At 39.9% G+C, this 18,652-nt stretch overlaps 1 protein-coding gene across 1 annotated transcript in view; it reads right to left on the bottom strand.

Moving 5' to 3' along the window:
* Positions 1–302: 302 nt before the first annotated feature.
* MYH11 (myosin, heavy chain 11, smooth muscle) overlaps positions 303–18,652 on the bottom strand; it is a 55,570-nt gene continuing 37,220 nt past the window's right edge. Inside the window, 22 exon segments of the mRNA XM_010285388.1 lie at positions 303–987; positions 5,455–5,627; positions 6,229–6,337; positions 6,899–7,107; positions 7,254–7,377; positions 7,618–7,706; positions 8,259–8,387; positions 9,134–9,295; positions 9,959–10,171; positions 10,867–11,079; positions 11,339–11,587; positions 12,019–12,171; positions 12,274–12,378; positions 13,430–13,636; positions 13,726–13,870; positions 14,018–14,230; positions 14,546–14,717; positions 15,166–15,289; positions 15,960–16,097; positions 16,492–16,698; positions 16,989–17,120; positions 18,016–18,124. Coding sequence (XP_010283690.1) covers positions 849–987; positions 5,455–5,627; positions 6,229–6,337; positions 6,899–7,107; positions 7,254–7,377; positions 7,618–7,706; positions 8,259–8,387; positions 9,134–9,295; positions 9,959–10,171; positions 10,867–11,079; positions 11,339–11,587; positions 12,019–12,171; positions 12,274–12,378; positions 13,430–13,636; positions 13,726–13,870; positions 14,018–14,230; positions 14,546–14,717; positions 15,166–15,289; positions 15,960–16,097; positions 16,492–16,698; positions 16,989–17,120; positions 18,016–18,124 — 3,514 coding nt within the window. The 3' untranslated portion in view covers positions 303–848.

The following is an 18,652-nucleotide window of genomic DNA, read 5'->3' as shown; positions in this document are numbered from 1 at the left end:
GTGTCATGTCTGTTAGCCCTTGAATACATCCTGGGGCACCTCAGTTAGCACCGTGTGTCCACGAGATAATCAAAACTGTCCCAAGTACTTCATGTCATTTTATGTTCAGCTCAGTGTACGTACTTTTTTTTTATTCCTTCAAAAGGAATTGCTTAGGAGAAAATCAGGTTTTTGTTCTAATGATTACAGATCACCTTTTCTAAAAGTATTCGACTTTGTAAAGAAGCTGTACTGCATCCCCCATTCCCTTTGGGCATGCTGTATTGTACTCAAGTGACACCTGTACACAAGAATACTGGAGTAGTTTTTATAGCCTTTTATTAGTGTGTAAGCACATCCATGGTGCATATAAAACTGTAACAGCTGACTTAATTTGAACAAATGATATCACAGTAAGTGATTAAAAAGGCACTTCCACCTTGTGAATGGTGCATCGGGGTGTAGTAACCAGGAAAAAACCCTATATTAATTGAATACTCAAGACAAAATGAAAGTTTAAGATAAGATTAACTGACCAATGCCTTTTTTCCTGCAACAGTCTCTCAAATCCTGTGTAAACTATAGTTCACTGGGATTTAAATAGCCTGAGCTACTAGAACTCACTTTCTGGAAGATTCTCAAAGTTAATTACTCTGAGTGTTAACAACCCCCACCTTTTCAAATATATTTCATGGTAAAATAAGTTTTGGAGTACTTTTAGCATCAATCTATACATTGGAGACAAAGCAGTTGTGCTTTTATCATTGTCAGAGGAGTGGGTGTATGTGACCTTGACACTAAGAGTAGACTTATACAGTGCTAAATATCATTCTTCCTCCTCTTGCTGCAGTGCAATTTTTTAAGCGTGTTTATTCACTGGCTTTTGTTCCATTGAAATCTCCATCTCTTGCATCCATTTCTTCATCACCTCCTTCTGTTGCATTCTCAATTATTCTTCTGCCTCCAGATCTACGGGGTGGGGCAAAAGATGCTGGCTCATTTCCCCTCCTGCAGTAAAATAAAAATAAAAATTAAAAACCCCCAGGTGTTAGCTCACTTGCAGTCCTTACAAATAAGCATACAGTTTTGTAACAGTACCTGTGGGGCTGATGTTTTTAAATGCAGAACAGCCAAGAGCTGTGGGCCTCTAATACAGCTTTCTGTTCTGTAGCATGTAAGAGTGATTTGTGGACAGATTGAGACTCCCAGTTGCTCAGAACTGTGATGGGATTCCTGTTCTTGTACTTAAAGTCCTCATGTAAATAGTCTCATCTGCCTCAACCCCCACCCTACTCTTCAGTGTTTTCCCCTATGGGGACTGCAACTGGTTGTGCTTGGAAGGAATGGGAAAGGGGATTGCTTGTATGCAGAACAGCAGGGGAGTGTCCTTCCTGTCCCTTTAGAAGAGCAAGGGTGGCGGGGGGGGAGCCTGTGCTGAATTTCTGACCTCCAGTCTGAATAAATTACTGAAAGTCCATGAGACCTGGGACTGGAGCATTGCTGTGGATGTCAGCAGGCACTTTTGAGCCCACAGTCCCTCTCTGCAAAGGCTATGTTGGTCAGAGCACCACAGGTGCTTTGACATGTATGGCATCCTGGGTTTTGAGTAGCTCCAATGTCTTTCCCAATGGAGAGAGGAAACAATTGCTGCTTTGCAACTGTGTTGTAACTCGGGTGCTGACATAGCAGTGCAAGTGCCTTGCAGAAGAGCTTACAGAAAATGCTTTTTTCCATCTTAACTGCTTTTCCTCTCCCATCTCCCTCCCATACCCGTATATTTCATAGACACACCCAAGGCAGGGACACTTTGATCCTCAAGGTTAATTTTTTGGGGAGGTGTAAGCAAGTGAGATAGAAGATGGGTTTGTTTCTTCTTGGCCTCCATTGCTACTGTGCTACAAAACGCTGAAGTTTTGTAACATGGCCTCTCACTTGCCCTTCGTTAAGCAAACCTTTGTAAAGGCTTGAGACCACAGACATCAGCAATAAAATAAATTTGTGATCACTGAATGTTGTGCCCAAATTACTAATTTGGTATTGAGTACATCCAACTATGCACTTTTGGGTACAGAAATCATGCATAAATATTTAAAGGCTTGTCTTGTCCTTGCAAAAGACTAAGCCAGTGTTGTCCTTTCTGAAGCAGCTGTTTAAGTCCAAATTCAATCTTTATAGAATCATAGAATGGTTTGGGTTGGAAGGGATCATCTTGTTCCAACCGCCCTGGCATGGGCAGGTACACCTTCCACTAGATGTGGTTGCTCAGAGCCCCATCCAGCCTGGCCTTGAACACTTCCAGGGATGGGGCATCTACCCCCTCTCTGGGCAGCCTATCCCAGTGCCTCACCACCCTCATAGTGAAGAATTTCTTCTTTATATCTAGTCTAAATCTACCCTCTTTCAGTTTAAAGCCATTATCTTTTGTCCTGTTGCTACATGCCCTTGTAAAAAGTCCATCTCTAGCTTTCTTGTAGGCCCCTTTTATGTATTGGAAGACTGCTATAAGGTCTCCCTGGAGCCTCCTCTTCTCCAGGCTGAACAACCTCAACTCTCTCAGCCTGTCTTCATAGGAGAGGTGCTCTAGCCCTCTGATCATCTTTGTGGCCCTCCTCTGGACTTGCTTCCATACAAGGGGAGCAGATAGGAACAGTGGCTGGACTAACTTATTGCAGAGGCACAAATCTGTGTTTCCAAGGTGGAAATGTGACATGTAGTCTGTTTTCCATGATTCTGCCCTTAAACTTCAGTGTGAGCAAGCAATTAGCTGGATAAAGCTTCATTTAAGATCTGCTGTTAGTTAACCTCAGTTGTTCTGGTGCTGATGGCATATATTGAAAACAAAGGTATGTCATTTCTACCTTGGCATGTGCTTGACAGAGTCTAACAGCAGTGTCTGCTATTTTATGATAGCAGATATTTGTTACTAGTGCTTAACAAGAAAGTTCTAATTAGGTCAGTAAATTCATTAGTCCTTGTCAATAAAGGAAGAGCTCTTTACCCCCTTAGACTCCTGCTATCTGGATTCAATTGCTCACAAGTCATTTCTAAGATAACTCTTTATGCTGTAGGAATTCACTGAGGTGCTGTAAGAGAATGTAGGACATGAGTAACAGCAAGAGTCTAACCAAATTGTGCACTACAGTTTTGGCTACACAGAAGTGAACTCCCTATCACACACTAATGTTATTAACATATACTGCTGCAGTATGCATAAACTTAGTACTTCTTAAACTGGTATTGGCCCTCTGGATAACCACTTTTTTTATATCTGTCCCTCTTAAACAGGTTTATAGGTCTGATAATATTCATGTGGTCATTCGCTTTAGTACCTTCAGAATAATGTGTATAGTTGAGCCAAGCCTTAAGCATTAGTGTTTGCTTAGCATCTCTGTATATAATCTACCTTTGAATAAGTGCTACTGGAGTACTGCTTGAATAACAGTCTGACTGGAAATATTAAGCTGACTAAAAGGCACATGCAAGGACAAGACATCATCTTTAAATATTTGTGTATTCACAGCGAAATCCAGCATATGTAAAATAGAAGATATACAAATATTACAAGGCAGTAGCTCTTCAATTTTTGCAACAGCAGGTATTATTCCTGGCTCCAGAGAATGTGATAAAGTATAATATAATGTTGTGCTAGGTTGTGATGTCAGTATTAATTTGTGTTCATGCTTTACATTTGAATAACAGTAGACAAGCAATATAACGTCTCCAAAATGCCTCTAAAAACCTAAGTAATAGCTGTTTGTAAGCAATACAGGCACAGAGTACTATGTAATGAAAGGCAAGACTTTACCTTTTGTCTGTGATTGTGTGGTGTAAGTGTGATAAATCACATGCAAGTAAGATCTTCCCAAATATCAGGTGAGTTACATGGGTTCTTACCTTAGAGTCAGCGTTATAATATGCATAAGAAATACTGTGAAATTCTAATGACATGCTGTGGCACTTCATATTCATTAGTCCTTTTAATCAATTTTATTAATCAATGGTGTATTTGATTTGAAAAAAATTAATCTTTGTGGCTGTGCACAAAAAGACAATTTTCATGCAGAAAAAGTCAAAATACTTTATTAGGTACTCAGTTGGTAGAGCTTGTGAGAATGCAACATTGGTAAGTCTATATCAGTACATAACCTACTTGTAGGAAAGCTGTATCACTGATGAACAGCTGATGGTAGCTAGATTATTGTAATATTTGTCTCTTTTGATAAAACAGATTAATGCCAAGATATCCAAGCCTTCACAGTTTGCAGAAACCTCACATAATTTTTACTTGGGCCAAAGAAAATGGAAATTTGTGCAACACAAGCTAGCTGCAAAGTTGAAGGCATGGTACCTGCTTAGTCATGCGAAGGTTCCTGTGTCCCTCTGAAACAGAGATAGAGAGTCCCGGGCAGTTATACTAAGCACATGGTCATGATCAGAGGTAGGTAGATTACTTTTAAATAATTAAACAAAGTACATTACAGCCAATTACGTTACATTTAGATAAAACAAAAATGAGCCTTATGCTATTCTGTGTAAAAAGGGCTGGTCACAGCCACTCCTTTGTAAAGCAGCCAAGAGCATGCACCACCCAAGATGGTGCTAATGGAAAAGGCTATTGTATCCCTAACTCTTTACTTTGAAGTAAATCCAGATCTGAAGATTTATGCATGTTACTAGTAAACACACTGGCAAACTGCTTCAAGAACACAACTAGGCAGGTGCTTTACTTTTATCTGAAATACTGTTGGTGTTAGGTAGAAAGCAAAATTTTATGGTGTGATGATGCAGATAGAACAATTTCTTTATAATTCAAGTCAGCCTTTTTATTTCAGTGGGTGCAGGAGAACTTGGGTATGTAGCTGACTGATCACAGGTTTATTTTTTTTCCAGTCAGTTTTAACAAGAAAATACAAAGGGACATTTTGATCTTGGTTTGATGACACTGAATACCTTTGTGGTGGAGTCTGAAGAGACCTTTGGATAAGAGTCATATAATGTGCTTTGCTTTTTGCCACCTGTCATGTTGTTTAAGACTATTTACGGTTATTGTGTGCAAGTTGTGCATATGTGAACGTGAAAAGCACAAGCATTTCCACCCTTTTGTGACTGCTTCTGTACAAATAGATACAGCCATTACACAAGGGGTGTTTTCAAAAGCAACCAAGCCTGATTCTGTTCCTATTTAAGCCAACAGGAGTTTTTATTAGAAAAAGAGTAAGGCCTGTGCCATGTTATCACAGTTGTTCATCTCACAGCTGAAATCCTGAGACTGCTGCAGTCTGTGAAGTGCAGTTCACCTTCTGACTTTGGCCTTTTGTTGTATCTGCCAAGCTATTACAAGGAGTGAGTAACTTTGCAGCATTATCAATGTCTGTTCTTTACTTGAACGGATATTTTTTTCACTTCTCTAGCTTAGTTCTAAATGTCAAGGCTGTCAATGAATGGGAATGGCTATCCCAAACAAAGGCACTCTACCTGAGCTTGCTCTTTAGTGCCGCAACCTCACGGCCCAGGGCTTCGTTACTCTCAGTAGCTTCATCCAGCTCTCTCTGCAGCTTCCTGCGGTTTGCATTGATACGCTGAGACTCTTCCTCAGCCTCCTCCAGCTGCCTTTTCAGTTGCTTGAGTCGTGTGCTGCCCTTCTCAGCCTAAACGGAAATGTAAGAGTTAATGCTTTAATTCAAAACAGATCTAAAAGCTTTACATTCCTCATTTTGATTTCATACTTTTCTTGTGAGTTTCACTGAAACACGGCCTGAATCAAAGGTACAAGCTTAAAATCTAAAAAGTATAAAAATAACTGCTTCATGGGAGTTCATTTTGCTGATAGATACTGTATTCAGACACTACCTAGTTTCTTTTGCTGCACAGTCCTACCTCTGCTTTTCTGGCTTACAGGTTGGTGTGCATTAGGTAAAGCTAAAATTTCAAAACAAATATGTTCATCATGTCCATTCATATACCAATAAGGATGTTGTGTACATTCCTGTGTATCACTGTGCAGTCAGATTGTTGCAGCTGGCTGATTGACAAGGACTAGTGCTTTGGCACTTGACGTGGCATGGAAGAAGAATTATATTGTCCCATCTTGCAGCAAAGGGCCGTATAGCTCTCCCAGCATAGAATCCAAGCAGACAGTCTGCTTCCTAGAGGGATATTTCTTTGAGGCAGAACATGGAATCTTCCTTTCAAAGGGAAAAACCTGAAAACCCTTTGCCCTAGACTAAGACCCTCATGACAGTCTGATACCTGCTCTTTGTACTGCTCTGCTTGCTTTCTCTCATCCTCCACCTGCAGCAATGCATCCTTCAGCTTCTTGTCCTTCTGGCGCAATGTCTTGGCTGCAGCCTGCTTCTCTCTGCAAATAGTGCAACATTTGGTGATGTGAAAGATCTGTAGTGTTCACCAGCCTCAGGCATGTTACTCATGGAACTGGCACCAAGGACCCGTATGTTAAAGGCCTTACTGAGTTTAACAGATTCATTCTAAGCAAAACTTAAAGGTTATGTTCTTAAGATCAGAACAAATATGTGTCTTTGCTGTATGCTAGAGGTGATGTCCAGGAGATCCGTTCTAAAACGCAAGGTGATTTTTCTCAAGAAATAATTCTACAAATGGCACAATCTATTATGGCAGTTAACCTGTCAGGGTCATAGGGCAGTTACTCTAAAATGTAGGGGAGCAGATCCATGCCTTTGGTACCAGTAGAACTTTTCAGCAATAAAATGGTTCTCAATCAGAACCTGTAACAACTCCAGTTACTGGCCATATGTCTAAGAAATGTCTAAGTGAGGGAGAGACCTTACCAAGACTTAATGGCACTGAGGGCCTGATGACACAAATCCTGTGCACCTTTCTTTACTTCGTCTCATTAACTGGAACAATAAATGGATAGCTGTGCCCTCTGGGAGTTTAGTACCTGGCTTCCTGTTCCAATTGCTCTTCAAGAGAAGCAATTTTGGCCTCCAGAGCAGCAATTGTAGCTTTGAATTTGGACTTCACAGCTCCTTCCATCTCCTGCAGCTTACTCTTCAGCTCTTTGTTCTGCCTCTCCAGTTGCTGCCGAGCATTTTCGTTCTTCTGTGCAGCTGAGCGTTCTGTTGCCAGCTCATTGTTCAGCTGCTCTGCCTGCAAGGGTGAGAATGGATGCTGTCCAAAGTGTTGCATGCTTTCAGAGAAATGAGGGGTGGAAATTCTCCAAATATTTATTCATAACCACAAATAGCTTTGCTGGAATACAAACAGAAAGTGACACGTGCTGCAATGAGCTCTACCTGCTGTACCGCTTTCCTCATGCGATCACCCATTGCCTCTATGTTGCTTTGTTCCTCTTCTAGCTCTTCCTCTAGTTGGGCAATTCGTGCCTCCAGGCGCCGTTTCTCGTCCTGAAGGCTTGTCCTGTAAGTTTAAAATTAATAAGTGTGTAGTTACGGCCCTGACCAGCTGAATGTGTCTGAAACTTATAAACTGCCAATAATTTATAAAAGAGAACTAGATATTTCAATGAAACTAGTCATGTGTGTGCAGGTTGTGTTGTCAAGACCAGATGGCTGTTGAGAGAGGAACATAACTTCTTGGCAGCCACACAACTTTCAGCAGCATATTTACAGCCTTGTGAGTAATCCAGTCTATCCCTACCTTGCAGAAGTAGCACTTGCAAGTTCCTCTGCCATCTCTTCTTTCTCCAGATCCGCTTGTTTGCGGGCTCTCTCTGCAGCAGCCAGATCCTAGGAGAAAAGGAAAAGGCAGCATAGTAAAAAAATGAGCAAGTGAACGGTCAAACAGTTACAGCATGATACACGGGACTGTAAACTTTCTAAAACTGGTATAAGGTGGATTGTCTTGTTAATGGAATAAATGCATGTCACATCATAAATCCTAGGGAAGTACAATGAAATATACTTCGTTCAGCCTGTCAGCTGTTTCTTGTTTTATTGGTTTTAGTCACAAGATTGCCATTTAATGAGTGGAGGAATAACAGCGCTAATGAGACTTCAGGAATTTATAGCTATAGAAAGCAATGTGTTTTGGAACATACAGTTCATTTCCCTTTAAGACTGGTGAAATGTGCCAAGGTGACTTTTTTCTGCTTAATCTGCCTATGCACAGATGTAGATCCAACAACTTTAGTTGAGTGCATGGAGCATGTGGAACTTGTAACAAGTGCTGCTTACAGCTTTCCATCCCCAACAGTGATTGTATTATTTCACTGCAGTTCTGTTTTGCTACTGAAGGTCATGTGTAGTCTGCTTCATACTGCGCTAAGTTTCCTACTTTACCTCTTGAAGCTGGATGAGCTCTGCTTCCAGGCCCTTTGCTTTCTTCTCATTTTCTCTGGCTGTAGCAAATATTTCTTCTCTGGCAGCCCGTGCATCATCCAGCTCTCGTTGGTAGTCCTTCATCTGAGCCTTGTTGAAAAGAATAACAGATTTATTTTTGTCTGGCTTTATTACAAATTTCAGCAGAAAGAAATTTGAACAGAATAGAACACACATACATTTACATAATCATAATGCCTGCTTAATAGCACATGTTGGAAAGGTCTGAAACACTACTCCAAGACGCGCAATGCTTCCATGTGCACGCTGTGGCTTTTGTAATGCCTGTTGTCCATATTTCCTCTGAATACACGAGTACATGTGCAGTCTTAATCTTTATGATACATCCCTTTTTGTTCTTCAGCTGTCAGCATATAACAGAACAGTTGATAATGGAGACTTACAGTATAAACAGGAGAATGCTAACTTGGAGACAACATGATTTCTGAACAGTCTTTTATGCTTTTGAGTCAAGTGTTAGAACCAGGATTGAAGCCCTGTAACAGATTTTATCCTGTAGCCCTTTCTGTATGTGGGAATCTATGTTTTCCTTCATGTGGGTAAGTCACTAGTAGATGAGTGTTGGCTAGAGAACTTTGGAAGCTTTCTGCAATGATGAAATTTAAGATTTTTATCATATGCCATGTGAGATTTTCCACTGTCATTCAAACTGAGTATTACAGTACAGACAAATTGAATCTGGGAGCCTGGTTAAAACTCCCCCTCTAACCAATCGTCTGTAGTAGGCATCAAGTTCACAGATGTTGCCTAACTTTCATATTGTGGCTGTACAAAAGACAGCAACTGGGAAAAACTGTATTTGTGGGATTACATACCTGTAACTTGCGAAGTTGTTTGATGGCTTCTTCCCGAGCTTTATTAGCAGAGTCAGCTTGGCTTTCTAGATCTTTAACATCAATCTCCAGCTTCTTTTTGGCTGCAGCTGCCAGGGCACGTTGCTTCCGCTCATCTTCCAGTTCCGTTTCATATTCATGGAGCTGATCATTAAAGAAAACAACTTAAGTTTAGGAAAGTCCTTGAACACTCTTATTAAACACTCTGTTTATGTCTGAATAATGTATGCAGCCCCCTATATCTCTATTAGTTTTGATATCCTTGGCAGTTAAAATAGATTTCCATTTTGTCCAAAAAATGAAGAGCCTTGAAAGAAGTCAGCAATTTGAGCTTCATATTCACAGAGATATGTATATTGCAAGATGATGACTACAGCAGTTGTCCTTGCTGTCGCAACACTACGAGACAAATAGGCTAGTAGCCTGTTTTAATTTCCTGTCTGTTTTAATTTCCAATGCTTTTGTATCCATTCATTGTACCTTGGGAAGGCAGATAGAAGCTGTCTTTTTGCACTTGCACTGAGAATGTAGGGAAGGTTCTTCTGACTGTGTCAGAAATAACAATTCATGTGTTTTATACTATATTGGTTGTAGTGTTAAATTGCTGAAACAGGGAAAAAACCTGTTATGCAGTTTTGTGCCTTTTCAGTACAATAAACTGCTTTTTAAAAAATGTTATTTGCCAAGCGCAAGGCAATATAATGTTTTCTCCTCACTCTAGTAAGGTGCTTTAAACAATGGTATGAGGCTGGGGAATTTCAGCTGGCTTGGTTAGATATTTACAAAGGCAATAATAGGAAATGGTACCTGTTTAAGGAGTTGTCTTCTCTTCTCCTCATTCTGTTCATCTCTGGCTTGTAAATCTCTCTCAAACTGGCCTTTCAGGGCCTGCATGTTAACCTCCAACCTGAGTTTGGCATCTTCAGCAGCCTGTAGCTCATCCTCTAGCTCTTCTAATTGTGTCTTCATCTCTTCTACTTGCTGTTCAAGGGTCCGTTTAGATTTCTCCAATTCGTGGACCTTTCAAGCAATGAGAATTTAATAGACTCATTATAAGAAATAAAAAGAATTCTAGTTAAACACAGTCTACCTGCAGTATAGGCCACATTTGAAAATACCAGCTGTGGACAATGAATGAACTAATTTGCACTGGAAATGGTTAATTAGCATTTTTTATACAGCTGAAAATCTGTCTTTAACCTGAGATTCTCTTTATCCCAAACTTTCATTTTTAATCTAGTCAAGTATCATAATTGAATTTATTTAGTATTAGGTGTCATATTGTCATATCACTGTAATAAAAGAAGTGATTGGCAATGCATCAGTGGACATGTGCTGCAGATATAGAAGTAAAAGTTAGGCTGGTGGCAATATCAAATATAACTAATAAAATAAGATTTGTGGAGTTTACAGCTTCAAAGCTGCTTAGTAAACTAAAATTCTTTAGAATTTCTTTAATGTTTTTTCAGTCTTAGAAATCAATAATCTTCATGCTTGATGTCATGTTAAAAATAAAAATGGCTTACAGTTACTTTGCCAAGTCTCTTGAAAGTTTGGGCCCAAATGGAATAGCCTTTGAATTCTATAGGAAATATCTGATTTTGCTGAATGGATTTGTGTTCTACAGAGAATTTCCCACACTGAAAACAATGATCGGTTTGTTAGCTGCTATTTTAAGTTATTATTGTGGAAATTGTTCTAAGCCCCAAACTTACATTTTTGCCAACATCATCTTTGGAGCTAACGAGGTCTTCCATTTCAGCTTTCAACATTTTGTTTGTTCTCTCCAGTTCTTCTTTGGCTTCCAAAGCCTCTTCAAGTGCTCGGGCCAATGACAAAGCCTTTGTTTCTTTTTCTCTAGCTTCAGCTTCTGCTCTGTCCCTTTCATCTGCATATTTTGAAGAGATGTTTTTCTCTTCAGCTAGCATCTGTAAAAAGGTAGTGTTAATACAAGAAGTCACTAGTAATAGGGTTTTTGTATTGCAACTGTCCTGTCAGCTGTTAATGACAGAGAAAAATCTCTGCTTTTTGATAAAGGTATATAAACACAAAATTAACCAATGTATATATAATTAAATTTGAGTTTATTTTTTGTTCCTGCTTTATCTTTCACTAACCCAGTGGAGTCTCTGTGAGTTCCAGAGAAGTTAGGTGATAACACAGCAAGGCAGGAACTTAAATCCATACCTGATCAAACTTCTTCTGTTTCTTCTCCAGGTTGGAGACCAGCTGACGCTGGTTGTCTAAGTCCACCACCAGGTCATCCAGCTCCTGCTGGAGTCTGTTCTTTGTTTTTTCCAGTTTGTCATAAGAAGCAGCCTTTTCCTCAAACTGTTGTGTGAGACACTCAATTTCCTTCTGAAGTTTCTTTTTGCCTTCTTCCATGGTTTCTATTGTGCTGGCATATTCCTGTAGCTTCTTCTTAGAGTCAGAGAGCTGAAATTTTAATTCAGAGGACAAATCTTTATAGCAGTGACAACAAAGCTTGGCAGAGAAGATGGCCAGGAGACAACCAAGACCCAGAACTCTTACCTAATTTGACGCATGTGAAGCTAGTGACCAGTTACCCATCACCCAGACTTCATAAAATGAGGCAGACTATAGACCTAGTATGCACATACAGGCCTAGTGTGCAAGACTATCTTGGGAGCTATCTTGCATTTGTACCTGTCCTAGAGATTGCACTTTAAAGAAGAGGGAGACTGCTGGCTCCATTGTGGAGCTTCACTGAAGCCATCTGGGCTAACAGCACTAGTTCCCTGAAGGTCCATGTGCTGCACCAGGCTAGTTCTACAGATCTGAAACCCCTGAAATTACTGACAAAACTCTCAGTGATCAAGCTAGTTGTTTAGCTATGGCACTGATACCTGTACTGTCAGTGTTGAAATATGTCTCTCCAGATTTTGTTTTGCTTCTACTTCTTCATCCAACTGCTCTTGCAAGCTGTTCTTTTCATCCTCCAGCTGACGAAGCTTGGTAGACACATTTAGCTTCTGCCGCGTTTCTTCCTGAAGCAGCTCCTACAGTCACCACATCAATTGGCAATACAGTCATTAGTTTAGGTCTTTTAATAGTGCATTTCATAAATATTCTAGGTGAGCTGTTACTGGATGCAAGTTTACCTGTGTGTCTTGTAGCTGAGATCCTAAGGTTGCAACATCTTTGGTCAATTTGATTGTCTTGCTTTCTGCTTCATTGAGCAAACCAGTAACATTTTCAACCTCAACCTATGAGACACCACAGTGAATAAACCTCAGTTATTTTGCACAACTTGAAAATCTTCCTCTAGATTGAAATCTTAACTTTGAACAGGATTTGAATCTGCTCCTATGCTTCTGGGTCACCTCAAGCACCAACAGTGTTTCTAGCTTAACTGGAATTCATAATTTTGCCATAATTTTTCTGGACAATATGTGGGACTTAAGTCCTATGGAACTACATCCTACACACAAACTCTGCAGTGTCCACGTGTCATCTTTGTGACCTGTGTATTAAGACCCCCAAGATTTAATGCCATTTTTGTGTAGTTTATCTTAGTGTTTTATTACTATATACCACAACTTAGTCATATTCATACGGCAATACCACTCTGTTCCTTTTAATGAATTGCAAAGGGGAATGGGGATTTTTGTGGATTTTCCTTCCTCTTCCCAAGTTTGACAGAAGTTGATGCATTTTGATTATATTTTCTTATTTATCCCCTAACTTAAAATAATAAAGAAAAGCTTACTGCTGCTATGAACAAAGTTGTAACAATAAGCTTGATTAGTATTGCTGGACATTGAACATCTACCAAAGAAACATTTTAAATTATCTTTAATTATTTCTTATTAGACATTAAATCATAGATAAATGAGCGTTCTCCTTTCGTTGTCACTTTTTATGAGCACATGTTATGTATTTAATAGCTGTGTAATCCTTTTCCAGAAGCCACATTCCTATCAGTGCTCCCCACCACCCAAAAATGAATGAACAGAAAGAAATTTTAAAACATGCAGCACAGTCACTGAACCAGTGGTGGCATTACAGACTGCAGCATGTACAGATGGATGGTGAGACTAAAAGCTTCACTTCCATGAGACAGAGGGTGGTAATTATTTAATTGTGTGATAATTGAGATAGGAGTTCAAGGTAGGAATCCTACAGATGACAAAAAAAATTAGCCTTTCGGCTGAAGTCAACAGGGTCAGGATTCTTCCAGATGTAGCCTCACAGAACAGTACAAACTGGTCTTCTCAAGCCCAAGGTGTCACAGCAAAAGGTCAAACTCCTTCCTACCTGTAACTTATGAACTTTTTCATTGAGTTCTGTCCGAACACGCTCTCCATCAGTGTATTTGGACTGTAACTCCTGCAGCTGTACTTCCAGCTTCTTCTTTTTGTGCTCCACATCTTGTTTGGCCTGATTCAGGCTCCTGACTTCATTAGCCAGATCAGCGTTGTCTTTCTCCAGTGTCTGTTTGGTCTTATCCAAGTTTGCTTTAGCCTGCCAAGCATGAAGTGAAGAAAGATGATCTATAAAAGGAAGCCATGTTATCTAATGGCTAGTTTTCAATAAGACGGATTTCTGTTTACCCGTTTAAATTGTTCCAGCTGTTCTGATAGCTCTTCCACAGCTTGAGTGTGCTTTTGCCTCATCTCCTGGACCTGGGCTTCATGAGTTCGAGTCTCCTCCTCCAGAGCTCTCTTCAGCACTGTGACCTCCTGCTCACGCTTTGCTCTGGAAGGCAACACACATAAATGGAGCAGCAGCAGCAGCAAAGAGTGTTCCAGTCACTGGGAAAATAGCACTACTGCAAAGATACTAGACAGTATTGTACTGAGCTTGGTGACATTTATTTTTGGCACATGTACTACATCTCCATACCTGAGCTCTTGCTGAGTGGCTGTGGTATCCAAAGTATCCTCAAGCTCTGTCTTAAGAGCCTCCAGCTCTTCACCTAGGTCTCTCTTCTGTTTTTCTGCTTTGTTTCTTGCAGCTCTCTCAGACTCCAAGTCTTCCTGGAGATCAGAGATGTGAGATTCCAATTCACGGATCTTCTTGAGGGCATTGTTCTTTTGACTAGTTTCATCTTCAATCCTGAAAATAGTATTTCATTTTATATATTAAAAAAAAAAAATCATTTCATTTTGAGGAAATCAGTATGCAGAGATTAAGGGTTAATAGGTTCTGTGCAAGAAAGTCCCAAAGAAAGAGGGGGGACTGATGCAGAAAGGATCTGGTAGCTGTATAATTATTTTTTGCAAAAGGAAATTTGGAAAATGGAGGAAACACACAGGAAGGATGTAACTGAGAGATGAGATTCATGGCTGCAGCATCTCAGTGTCTGGGAATGGGAGAGGTGTATGTTCCAGCCTAGGTTTTCAATCTGTATGCAGATTCAAGAGTGAATACCTGGCTAGAGCAGCCTGCAGCTCTTCCTCCTTCTTGGCTAGTTGTGCCTTCAGCTCAGCAATTTGTGCCTGGAGCTCTGCGATTTGCTCGTGTAGATCACTTGACTCCCCTTCCAACTTCCTCTTAACCTTCTCCAGTTCTTGTCTGCTCTTCTCTTCTTTCTTCAGTCGCACTGAAAAAGTAACAGTATTGGTCATGGGAGTGTGTTAGTGCAAGGAGTCCTTAATCCAATCTTGAACTTGGGCAAAAAAGTGTTCTGGCCTCCACTGAGGCTGTACATTTAACTACAAGTCACTGTTTCTGAAGCAACATGCAATACCTTACTGCCATCACTTATTTCTAGCCACCCCAAAGAATCATTCATTTATCCTTCTCCAGAACAAGCATTATTTTTTTTTCTCAATTTTCTCTACTCTTCTGTATGTTAAAAAAAAAATAGGTATCTATGGTTTATGCACCCTGGGGTTTTGGTGACTCTTATGCATAAAATGGCTTCAGCATAAGAAATTTGGAAAACACCCCACAAATTTTTTAGAAGTTCTCTCCAGATTCTGTTTATGGTTTTTTTGTTGTGTGCTAAGGCAAAAAAACCCGATGTAAACCATTTTTGTTCATGTTACCTTCGAGTTCTGAAATCATAGATTCATGTTTGTTTTTCAGCTTTGTAAGATTTTTGGCTTTTTCTTCTTCTTCTGCAAGATTTGTTGTTAGATCGCTTATTCGTTCCTCAAGGAGTTTTCTTTCCTTAAGTAAAATAAAATACTTCTGTTAACAAAAGTGTCTGTCATTGGTGATTGTGAAGCAACTCTGCCAACTAAAAATGTCCAAGATACTGTCTTTTTATGCTGTATTTCTTGAGATCGTAGTGATACATTTCAATTTGTCAGTTACAGAGGAGCTGAGGAGTGGTGTCTACGACTTCCATATTCTCTAATCTGCTGCTGTTAGAATCTTGTACTCATTCTAATGGCTGGTAAGTACAGGGCCCAGTTCAGATGAGCATCCCCTTTCAAAAAGTACTGGAATACATGCTTAATTCCAGTTTTAATCATGAAGTTTGGTTGAAATTAGTTGAAAACCAAGAGAATTATTTGCTCTGCTTTGGGGCCAAGAAGACACGTCTTCCACTGATTGTGCTTGACTGCTGTGGGTATTTTGCTTGAAAATATTACCACATGTATGTTACCACAACAGACCTAAAACCCAGTAGTTTTACACAATTTTGAGTTGTTTAAATGAGTATGGAAAAATTATGAGAAACTTGTTCGATAGAGGCTGGACTGATGGTCTGGTGAATCTGTATACCCATGAGACTATGTAGTCAAAAGTATTCCTCTTGTTCTAGTGGAAGAGAAGATTTTCTCTCATCTTGCACTGTTTTCCCAAGGTAAGAAAATGAACCCACAACACTTACCTTGGTTAGCTTGTTATTCTGATCTTCCATTATGAGAATATCATCTTCCATTTTCTTTATCTTGCCATCTGCTGTTACTTTTTCAAGTTGAAGTTTCTGCCTTGCAGCTTCTTCTTCTTCCAGCTGTTCCTCAAGGTCCTTTGAGGGGAAAAAGAAATGCACAAAACGTGAATTCTGGAAATAAAATGCTGCTTAAGTTGTAGGAAATGCTTCAAGTTTGTCACTGTATGTGGGGTATGTTGTAGACTTTTGTTTTTATGAAGACCTAGACAATCTGTCATGCTTGGTGATTTAGAAGGAAAGATTTGTTAAAACAATTTTTTAGAGAAAAGATTATTTAAAATTGAGATGGGAAGAAGAGAACTCTGGAGGAAAGAGCATCAATTGATTGTTCTTACTTCTGTGGCATAGACACATATTCTACAGAGGACTGCGTAGCAAGCACTTCCATAGGATCTGAGGTTTGCCAGTCTCCATTTTTCCTCTGTGAGATAGAAGTTATTGTCTGTATTTGTCACTTATGCCTCCTTACCAGCATTTGTTGTTGCATCTTTTTCTTTTCTGCTTGCAACTGCTGGCTGCGCTCTTCCTCTTCCTCAATTCTGGCTTCCATCTCATGCAGAATCTCTTCCAGCTCTTGTTTCTTAGCAGCTAAACGGACTCTCATCTCTTCAGCTTCAGCATACAGTTCAGTTTCTGCCTGAAGCTGTTCCTGAAGGAGGTTCTTCTCTTCACAAAGCTACGCAAATAAAATGGACAGGAAGTTAAGACTTGTATTATGAATTGCCCCACAGTGTCTTTTTACTAGATAGTCCTAGGGTACAGGCAGGCAGCTCTGCCACAGGTTCTTGTGTGGATGTTAGGCCTCTACTGCAGTAACTGGGAGTTTGTCTGCACAGAACTTTTGTCTGGACCATCGCTGTGAATACAATCGTGAGTACAAAGGGAAAAGACACCTTTATTGTCATAGCTTCTAGTAATGGTGAAAGAACGGCTAGCGTTTCTCAGAGGTTCAGAGCTGTAAATCACCTGTGTGTGTTTCAGTTCCAGCTCCTTCAATTCACTCTCTGCTTTTTGTTGTCTTTCCTTAGTTTTTTGTAGTTCTTCATCCTTGGCCTGCATTTCTTCCTCTTGGCGGGTGACTTGCAGCAGTGGTTTCACCTGAAAATAAAAAGTTTTTTAAGGACGTTTCCTATCAGTTTTTATGTTACTGAGCATGGTACTTAGAGTTGCCAGGTTTACTGGCACTAATGGTAGCACTGTCTGTTGTTGCTCAGGTAGTGGACAAATACTGTCCAGCCAAGATTGATGTAAGCATCTTTAAACCAGCAAGCCTCAGCAGTGTTGTTCTTGGCCATCTCTGCGTTAACTCTTGGAGCCTTGTGAGCACCTCTGCCTCCAATAGTGTCACTTTTTGAATGGCTCCAAGCCTGTTTTCATGCATTGATAATGTACAAAAGCTACATCATCTGCATAGAAAGGCAGTGTGCAAACACAGGTGTGTGTTACTGCCTATTTCTGGTTGCAAAGGAGGTTGCTATCAATGCAAGCAGAACAGTTTTCTGAACCCAAACTGAAGGCTGTTTTTGAAAAAAACATGAATTTTCAATAGAAAAATAGACTTAATTAGCTTGAGTGCCTAGCAGGAAGATGTTTAGTGTCCCAGTTACAGAACTCCTGAGCTACTGAGCCCTGCGTAGATACATAACTCTGCATGTTCACAAAATTCAGTCTCTGTCCTCTCATTATTGACCCCTGTGAAATTATTGCATTTTTGGCAATTAACAAAAGTCCCCAAACATGCAAAATCTTCTATGAATCTCAGCTTAACTAGTTTGTTTTCTTCTCAAGCTAGAACTAACTTTAACGTTAATGGCATTATACAACTATCCAGAGTATCTCTAACCTAAAATTTTGTGAAGCTAATGAGGCTCTTGCCATCAGCTGCAATGGACTTTGGAACAAAGTGTGCGCCTCACTTGCTATACCTTGGTATCTTGTGCATTTCATTTCTTTTGGAAAGTTGAGGAGAGATTCACTGGTAGCAGTTACTCACCTTAGTGAACAGTCTCCACCATTGCCAGTTCCTCAGTTTCAGGTAAGCAGCACAATTTCTTTGGATAACCTTCATTGCAGTCAGCTGTTGCTGTCTCTTGGCAAAGGCTCTGCAATTAAAAACATAAAGCAAATTGGTTCAGTCTGAGAATACAAGGTGTCTGCAAGATACACACATAAAGCAAAGAAACTCTGGCATGAGAGTCTGCTGATTAGCCACATGGTTTGAGAAGTCTGGTACAAATTCTTTTGTCGCTTAAACAGGTGCCTGTGCTTTCTTGAGGAAAGGTGATAACTCTGCATAGCTTTCTGGTACTTTATTGTGTCATCTTTTTTTTTTTTTGGCTGTTTGCACTCCCTAGGTAGGCATAAACCACAAGATATACATCTAGCTCTGGATGTGAACATCTTTCCAGAGTACACAGGTACTCAAAACTTGCATTGATCATAATTCTTGAAACCTATTATATTTAAATTTCTTTGCTCAGCAATTTGAAAGCCTTAGTAGTGTGCAGAAAATGGGCATTATTGTTAATAGTTTTGTGATGTACATTAACTGAGATCATGCTAGATGATCAGTGCTTCATGCCCAAGCTGTGTAAGAAATTATTTTGTTTTACAAATGCCAGTGGTGCTGC

Source organism: Phaethon lepturus, unplaced genomic scaffold (assembly GCF_000687285.1).
Source record: "Phaethon lepturus isolate BGI_N335 unplaced genomic scaffold, ASM68728v1 scaffold11444, whole genome shotgun sequence".
Taxonomy (NCBI): domain Eukaryota; kingdom Metazoa; phylum Chordata; class Aves; order Phaethontiformes; family Phaethontidae; genus Phaethon; species Phaethon lepturus.
This window is presented reverse-complemented; position numbering and strand designations above follow the sequence as displayed.